Source organism: Anarrhichthys ocellatus, unplaced genomic scaffold (assembly GCF_004355925.1).
Source record: "Anarrhichthys ocellatus isolate YVR2014 unplaced genomic scaffold, GSC_Weel_1.0 scaffold82, whole genome shotgun sequence".
Taxonomy (NCBI): domain Eukaryota; kingdom Metazoa; phylum Chordata; class Actinopteri; order Perciformes; family Anarhichadidae; genus Anarrhichthys; species Anarrhichthys ocellatus.
This window is the reverse complement of record NW_022280112.1, coordinates 942948-951261: the sequence shown is the minus strand read 5'-3', so window position 1 is coordinate 951261 and position 8314 is coordinate 942948. Positions and strand designations below refer to the sequence as shown.

Here is an 8314-nt window from a genome sequence, read left to right as displayed (position 1 = left end):
GATTGTTTCTGACTGTTGATTGTTTCTCGGTGTTTGATTGTTTCTCGTTGTTTGATTGTTTCTGGGTGTTGATTGTTTCTGGGTGTTCATTGTTTCTGAGTGTTTGATTGTTTCTCAGTGTTTGATTGTTTCTGAGTGTTGCTTGTTTCTGAGTGTTGATTGTTTCTGGGTGTTGATTGTTTCCGAGTGTTGATTGCTGATAGTCTCTTCTGTCCTGTCTACCTCAGGTCATGGGGAGATTTGCTGTTGGACATATTTCCCAGCTTGCTGTGCAACCGCAGCAAGACTGAAGTCAGCCTGAGAGAGGGCATACCCAGAGGCCTCTTACTGGTAAAACTCTTCGTTTGGATTACTGTGACACAACTCAAAGTTCCACTTAATTTGGCTTCTGCGACGGCGACAGACGAGGCTGGAGGGATTATGTTTTTGGGTTGTCTGTCTATCTGTCCGTCCGGTTCATTCTCTGTAAAGTGCATCATTTAAATGTTCACAACTGAAACAATATCTGGTTAAATATGATAATGATAATAATCTTAAACACAACACATTTAAACAAGGATAAATAGACGACAAAGAGATGCTAAGATGTATAAGTGAAATTTTAGTTTCAGTGCATGGCTGCATGCTCAGTGTGTAGTAAAAGAATATTGTACAAGAACACGGGGAATGTTTTGTATTTGAGCAAAACGCTGAAAAAACCCAGCTTTTGATCTGACTAATAATTGATTAATTATTAGTAAATTATCAATATAATAGTTAGCCCTAATATGCAGTAGTTAATATGCAGCCCTACTCAGTAACACCTTGAGCAAATGTCTTCAAATTTGACAAAAACATCCACTTGGACTCAAGGATGAACTGATTAGCATTTGCTGGTCAAAGGTCACTGTGACCTCAGAAACACGTTTTTGGCCACGAGTCAAGAATTATTAATAGGATAAAATGATGAAGTCATGACATTTTAGACAGATATATTTTTAAACTGATTTATCACTGGTTGGCGGAGGCATACTGCTACGAGACGGTAGTTCTAGTTCATACTTTATTCAGGATTCAGCACTTAAAGAGGCCTTAACACCGACGATGTCTGGGTTTGTAGGGTAACAGTGAAAACCTGGACAACAGCAGGACACTGGCCGCTGGCCTCAGATCTCTGGCTGATGAACTGGAAAACGGGATGCAGGAAGTCCGCTCCACTCACATGAAGAGAGACTTCATCACGAACAGACTGCCACCGTACAGCCAGCAGGAGCTGCTTGAACCATGTGAGCTTGTTTGTGCTCGTTTGTATGTGTTCAAACTATGTGAACAGTGATAGAATTCACTTTTGCCATTTTGTGCACATGTGCAACTGTGTGTGTGTTTGGTTGTGTGTCACAGCTGGCAAGATTCCTGCCTTGGAGGATATGGTGTGTTTGAGGTTTAAAGACCATATGGTGATGACAGTGGAGCCCAGCCAAGAGAAAACAGTAAGTCCATCAGATATCCAGGGAAACAGAAAAGATTGAAGTCAGTGCCATGCTCAGCTCCATGTGTGTGTGTTTCAGGATGAGGCCACAGAGATGGTAATCTTTGTCTTACACTCTTTGAAGAACCACAGGGAGAGCCACATGATGGGTGGCAGTTGTGATGAAGAGGAGGAGCAGGACATCTCCAGGGTAAGCTGTTGAACTCCGTGCTCCTCGATGAAGCACCTCTGCTTTTCCTTCTCCTCTCCTTTTGAAAGAGAAGGCTGGCACAATGAGAACGCCACGTTGAAACGCCGTTGGCTGACCAAGGAGAGACTGTACAAACCTCTTCACGATAACAGATATTCAACGGCTGTGTATACTCTTCATCCGGCGTCACTCAACCTATCGGTATCATCCTGGATTCAACACCTTCCTTCCTGCTGCTCATGTTTTGTTTATTTATGTTTACGTATAGTCTTTGGGCTCAAATCTTAATTATGTATCTCTGGCCTGCACGTTGTTTCTTTAAGTTTTGTGTTACCTTCATGACTGCTTTCATGAATATAAATGTCTGTGTGTGTGTATATATATATATATATGTATCTGATAGCACCGGACACAGGCTGACATCGGAAGCCCTCTGTCCTGCACCGACAACATTCATCCCTTGATGTATGTGATGTATGCATCCGTTTGTCTTTGTCTCTGCAGGGCCTGCAGTTCCCCCTGTCCCACCTCCAGGCTCTGCGGCAGCTCCAACAGGCAGAGCAGCTGGCCGTGGCCCAGCTCCAGCTGCCCACACAGGAGGCCAAACTCAGTCTGGTCCTGGCTCTCTGGAGTGAGAGCCTGCTAGTTGTGCTATAGCACACCACTACGTCAACATATCACTGAAGTGATGTATTAAATCCACATCTGTTGATATTTATGAATACCTCCTTAATATTCCTCTTTGTCTTACCGTGTTTGTTTTGATCTGGAGCCCCCTGAATAAAGCTGCCCCAGCTCCAGCAGTGCAGATGTAGCTTTTTGAAGTACCGCTTCACACCAGCATTTGTGATAGAGAGCTGAAGTGTTGTGTGTTGAAGTGCGGGCTAGCCTCTGTTCCACCAGCTTCTGGAACTCAATAGTCTCATTCAAGGTTTCTGAATATGTGGTGTATATATATATATATAAATGGTTTACATCGGCATCCACTACTATACTCGCTGTTACATCATTGTAACTTCATATCAATGAAATCAACCAAAGCTCTATTCTAAATTTATTTTCCCAAATTTTGTTGTAATCTCCACTGTCCAAAAACGGTCGAGCCGTGACATTAAAGGCTGATCGAGCGGTATCGTGCTTTGATTATATTCTTCACAGTAGTCTTTATAAGATGTGCGTTACTGAAAAGTTAATATAGATAAATAAAACTTTGTCTTGAGGAATACACGATAACTAATATTGCTATAGTTCTCCATTTCTGAGTTTCTGTTCCAACATCTTGGACTTTTCTGGCAATTATATACTTTTTTTTTTTTTTTTAAATGTCCTAGATCCTTATGAATTCTCCCACTAAGGTCATGACCTTTTCCACGCACGCACGCACACACAGAGATGCCACAAAGATGCTGTAACAAAAGATTTTCTTTATTAAATGGATATTTACAGCACATTCCTGGATCAAAACAGCAAGTCATTATCTCTTCATATTGAGAATTCTCTACTTTGTTTCATTTCCCAAAAAAAGAAAAACAGGTGTGCTTCAATTTCCAAAATGTTTTAAAAGCTCCTCGAGTCCTCGGTTCTCAGTCTTAAAACAACATTGTGCCTAAAGACACTTCACCTCAATCACTAGCTCTACTCGCAATCATTAGATTACAAAAGAGCCCAAGACCGTCTATAAAATGGGTATCCATAAAATCCATAGCTTGAAAAAGAAAAAAAAAAAAGAATTAAAAATGATCAATTCTATGTGTGTGTTCTTATGTAGATAAACCCAGATTTCAAATGAAAGTCCTCAACAGAGACCTGGAGGAATGTCCCAAAAGCATGTTTCAGTATATTAGCACTGTTTAGTCTTTGGCTGCATTTACATCGATCACAATAACTCATTTAACACTTACATATGTATCGTAGTTCAATGCTTACTTGATCAAGTTGTAAAGGTCACCAATTATCCTCAAGCCCCAAAAGGTGAATGATGGACTCTAACACGGAGTTTCTTGTGAAATGTGGCTGAAGTATGACTGAACAAATCTCACAGATTAGTTTGTAGACGGCAACAATAAAATGAAATAAGGACTTCCTCACCAGGTGCAGTTCATGAAAAATAAACAAATAAAAACAAAGGCTGGCAATTTCAACACTGTAGGTGGGATTTGACTCTGCAGTGGCAATATCAGTGTGTGTGATAATTCTGCATTATGTGCATTCAACTTCTTTACTTTGGCCGTGTCGTCGACAAACCATAAAAAAAAAAAGGAAAGTATAAAAACTGCAGCAAGGCGTCAAAAGTGTGATGGAAATAAAATCAGGAAAAGAAAAGATTAAAATCAATCCTGGCCTGATTAACACCACTGATCCAAACTCCACAGAGCAGACGCTTCACATACTGATCAGTCTGTACGAGCACAGCTGTGATAGAAGGCCCATTTTTATGCGTAATTAACAGTTAACAAAAACAAAAGACAGCATCGCATGAGGTCAAATGAGTTTTCCAAATGACTTCGTATGTCAACAAGTATACAGAAAGAAAAGCAGGAAGTAGTAAGTATGTAGAACCAAGAGGACTTCTTCTACAATGCATATTTAACGAAGACATTTCACTCAACCAGATGGAGCTCAGTGAACAACCACAGGAAGTAAAACCCTCGTTCTCTATTTCTACGAGTTGAAACCAGGCGATTGTTTTTGAATATCCTTATATTTAACTACACGATCAGTGAGCGAACGTTTATCACAAAACAGGGTTCCGTGATCTGTGCGACGTTCAGCTGGCTGACGGATTTAAAAGCCAGAGCTGAAAAATAAAATAAAAGCTGTAATAAACAGTTTGAATTGAAGTGTGCTGAATAAGCACTGATATACTGATTCAAAGATATAAGACTTAAAATCACTTCTGCTAAGAAGAGGAATCGATCCATAAAATCAACCTCTTTTACTCCCGAAGAAGAAAAAAACAAATCTATCCCAGAATGCACCTCACTCTTCTAAACACACTGTACAGCGACCTGTTACTAACACGCTGAAGTGAACATAAAACTACAAAGACCAGGTCACATGACACAACTCTGATCTCAACAGAAGAGGTGAAAGGTCAACTGAATTCTGTCCTTCAAAAAAGGTTTGAGTGAAAAGAAACTTTCGCACTGATGAGGTTTTGATCAGAGATGCTGAGTCAGGCTTTAAAACAGCAGCTTAAAAACAACACACAGACACACACACACACACACACACACAGCTCATCATTCAGAGACTTTAGCCGCCTCAAAGTTGACAGCCAGCTTTCTGTGCTTCTTCTTGGAGGAGGAGCCGGGGGTGAGGCCTGTCGCTGGGACATTTTGCCGAGGGGGCGTGTGCGGTGCTGCCGGCGTTTCACCCAGACCGAGACTCCCCGGGGAGTGGTTGCTGTTGGCGGCATACTGGTGGGATTCCCCCTGAGCCAGTGAATGGCTGAAGGGCTGGTTCTGGGATCTCTGGGATTGGTTTCTGGACACAGTGTGGGCGGCGCTGTAGAACTCTCGTGTGTCCTGGTTCTTTTTGTTGGCTGAGACTCGCTTCTTCGTCACCTGTTCGGGTCCCAGGACAAGAAAGCGTGGGTTACCATGACTAGCATTAGGGGCTGTTCACACCGAGACGCATCACTATGGGCGCCGACGCTTCTATGACGCCGTCTCAAAGACAGTAGCTTACATTAAACCACGACATAAGATACGAGTTCCCCCACCACTCTCCACATACTCTTAGCTTCCTCACGGCCCAACAGCTAACAGCAAGCTAGCCCTACCACATCCACCGACGTCACAACAGGAAGTCAGTTGTGAAAGTAGAAAAGGCCGCCTCTGACTTGGCCAAACATGATGTTGTTCGACCTCGGTGTGATCAGCTCCTCCCTTCAGAAGGAATACGTTCAAACGTGTAAATCTACTAACCTGTAACGGAATAAACTGGTTGTGTGAGCCGATGGGCAGCGTTGCAGGCTGGGGGGGGCAGGCGGCACCAGGGAAGGTTCCCACTGGTCCAAAGAACGGCTGGTTCTGGTGGTGGTGAGGAGGCAGAGGCATTCCCCACAGGGGGGCAGGGCCGAAACCCTGGGGCAACAGCAAACCACCTGGAGAAAAGGTTCAAATGTATTATTTATACGACTCGTTATCTCTAGAAAATCTCAAATGACAAAAAAAGGAAATACAATAAAAGGACAGAAAACCAACAAATAAAGTGAGACGTGACTTTGACTTGAATATTGCACAAATGTAGACAAGAAAATTCCAAAATCCAACAAAAATATGTTTTTGAAAAAGCTGTGATATATGGTGAAGGCAACACTTCAAACAATGGCCATGGAATTGTAGATATGTTCCCGATATTTAAGAGAGGAAGACTGACCTTGTTGGTTGAAGACCCCGGGGGGCATGGGTCCTAAGGGTGGGGGTCGGATCTGACCCATTCCTGGGTATAGAGGAGGAGGGAGGGGGAAGCCAGACCCCACTGAGTTCTACAGATGAGACAGAGACGCTTCAACTGTATTTGTGAACTAGAAAACCTGATGAACATTCACCATCCGTTTGACAGCTGCTCAGAGGAAACCTGGTCTCAAGCTAAAGCTTTCCATAGCTCATCTGTTTAATTGTTAATATTCTTTCTATTCTTGGAGTACCCACACAAATAGAGAGGTAAGCCTGTTCTAAATAGTTGTTTATGACTTAAGAGCAGGTGAAACTAATAATCAGATAACAACTTTCAGGACTTTAACCCGAGCTGTGTTCTGTGAGTTTTTGGTCCGCCCGCCCTGTAAATCAGGAACAGGCAGAACCACTCTTTAGTGGATACTTTGGTACAAAGCGAGTGTTAAAACTGTGATTTATGAGCCGCTATAAAGGAGCCCCATCCCTTGTGAGCTACATGTCCTATTAATCCTCTTCATCCCCCTGAGACAAGAAGCCACAATAACACATTCAAATAAAATGAGAAGCCTTTTGGATGTTATCAAATGGTCTTCTTACTGAATTTAAACTCACTTCTGATAACTAATTCAGACAGAAATATCTCACAAAAGGAACAAATGATTTGAGTTCAAAAGATCAAAACAAGATTGCTGACACACCCACAAATTATTACAAGCACACACTCTCTCACAGACATGAACACTAGTGTGTGTGTGTGTGTCGTACCAGTCTCTGGAGTGCAAAGAAGGCAGCTTTCTCCATGGCATCGTTTTCTGATTGGCACTGTGGACCGTGAACCATCAACCCATTGGACAGCTTCACCTGACACACGACTGCCCGGCCCTGTGGAGGCAGAGGGGCGTTAGTGCAACCTTCTTGGTGTAGATCTGCACCATGCAGGTAAAAACTACAACGTTTTTGCAGTAGTGTGCAGATCTCGGCCAGGTGTGCCTGCAACGACCGCTGCCGTTATGATTGAATGAATTTAACCCACAATTCGCCAAACCCCCCGTTTAGGCTGCAAGTGTATTACACTTGCTTTTCATTCGCACCGCTCACACTGCAGATCACGCTCATTTTAATCTATGCAGATGTCTATGCAGGCATATGTATTTAGGCTTTGATTTGTAAATACTAGTGTAGATGTGAGGTTGATGCCGAATGAAGCCTCAGAGCAGCTGTATGTAGTTCTGTCAGCCGTTAGCCAGATAAACACGAACAATAACAATGAGCAAAGTGTTGTCTCCCACTCGCCTACAGCCCTACTGATCGGTGAAGGGTTAGAGTAGTTAGTGAGGAGTCAATCAATAGCAATATCAAACTGAGTCAATGCAACCAGAAGAGATCCTTAAATGAGCACCCAAAATATGATGTGGTGTGGTGCTGTGGATAGACGCGCGCACACGCACACACACACACACAACCTGGCGGAGACAATAATAAAAGTGTGTTGCAGAAGACAAACCTGTCTACTGCCTATGTAGCTGAAATCGGGTGGAGCCATTCCCAACCCCACACAGACACACGCCAGCTCCGACACCTTACTGGTCAGCACGGCGCTGGAGAGGTTGGCAGGGCCGGCCAATGGGGGGGGAAGCCATCACAGCGGAGTCACCGTGGGGGGCGCTCATATTTGCTGCTGGAAGGAGAGAACATGGGACGAAAGGGGGGGGGGGGGGGGAAACAAGGATTAAGTTGTACACAGACTCTACTGGGTTTGTACATGTGGTTGTAGTACATGTACCTGTGGTGTGGTACTTGGTAGTATTTGGTTACTTACCTAGTTTCTTGGACGACCGTCGCCTGTTGTGCTGCTGGCTGCCGGTGTCAGCGGCCTCCTGAGAAGAAGGACTTCCTGTTCCAGCGCCGTCAATCTTTAGCATTTCCTTCAGCATCAGGGTTCCCTTCTGCACCGAACAAACACTCATATCATTACTTATTTAATAACGTCGGTTCTCGTGACATCATGAACAGTGATAGAACAGGATAGACATTAAATGATGTCTGTGACAATTTATCATATAAGCAAAAAGTTAAAAAAATTAAACTAACAATTCAGATGTAAAAATCAGGATGGAGTAGAAATAACCATTGGCCTCATAGAGTACTTTGTTGAAGAGACTTGAACAAAGCATCACTAGGGCTTATGGTTTGATTTTCAAAGTTAAGTGTGTAGGACACACACACACACACACACACACACACACACACACA

The 8314-nt window shown here is 43.2% G+C and overlaps 3 protein-coding genes across 5 annotated transcripts in view; 1 reads left to right on the top strand and 2 right to left on the bottom strand.

The window, feature by feature from the left end:
• The window catches only part of riox2 (ribosomal oxygenase 2), a 7295-nt gene extending 4505 nt beyond the window's left edge, over nucleotides 1-2790 (top strand). Inside the window, exons 5-9 of one of the 2 annotated variants that reach the window (XM_031874549.1) lie at nucleotides 228-330; nucleotides 1100-1265; nucleotides 1381-1469; nucleotides 1548-1658; nucleotides 2163-2790. In XM_031874549.1, coding sequence (XP_031730409.1) covers nucleotides 228-330; nucleotides 1100-1265; nucleotides 1381-1469; nucleotides 1548-1658; nucleotides 2163-2315 — 622 coding nt within the window. In that variant the 3' untranslated portion in view covers nucleotides 2316-2790. The remainder of the gene's footprint in view (nucleotides 1-227; nucleotides 331-1099; nucleotides 1266-1380; nucleotides 1470-1547; nucleotides 1659-2162) is intronic. The other variant, XM_031874550.1, reaches the window with a different exon arrangement.
• A 272-nt stretch (nucleotides 2791-3062) lies between these two features.
• LOC116398336 (5'-3' exoribonuclease 1-like) lies at nucleotides 3063-7686 on the bottom strand. Its single transcript, XM_031874551.1, has 5 exons — nucleotides 7566-7686; nucleotides 6827-6943; nucleotides 6042-6150; nucleotides 5588-5766; nucleotides 3063-5224 (listed from the first exon to the last, which is right to left on the bottom strand). Exons 1-5 carry the CDS (start codon nucleotides 7602-7604, stop codon nucleotides 4901-4903), a joined length of 768 nt encoding a protein of 255 aa, XP_031730411.1. The 5' UTR covers nucleotides 7605-7686; the 3' UTR covers nucleotides 3063-4900.
• Nucleotides 7566-8314, bottom strand: part of LOC116398334 (5'-3' exoribonuclease 1-like) — an 8164-nt gene continuing 7415 nt past the window's right edge. The window contains exons 16-17 of one of the 2 annotated variants that reach the window (XM_031874547.1): nucleotides 7881-8007; nucleotides 7566-7739 (exon numbers count right to left, since the gene is read on the bottom strand). In XM_031874547.1, coding sequence (XP_031730407.1) covers nucleotides 7642-7739; nucleotides 7881-8007 — 225 coding nt within the window. In that variant the 3' untranslated portion in view covers nucleotides 7566-7641. The remainder of the gene's footprint in view (nucleotides 7740-7880; nucleotides 8008-8314) is intronic. The other variant, XM_031874548.1, reaches the window with a different exon arrangement.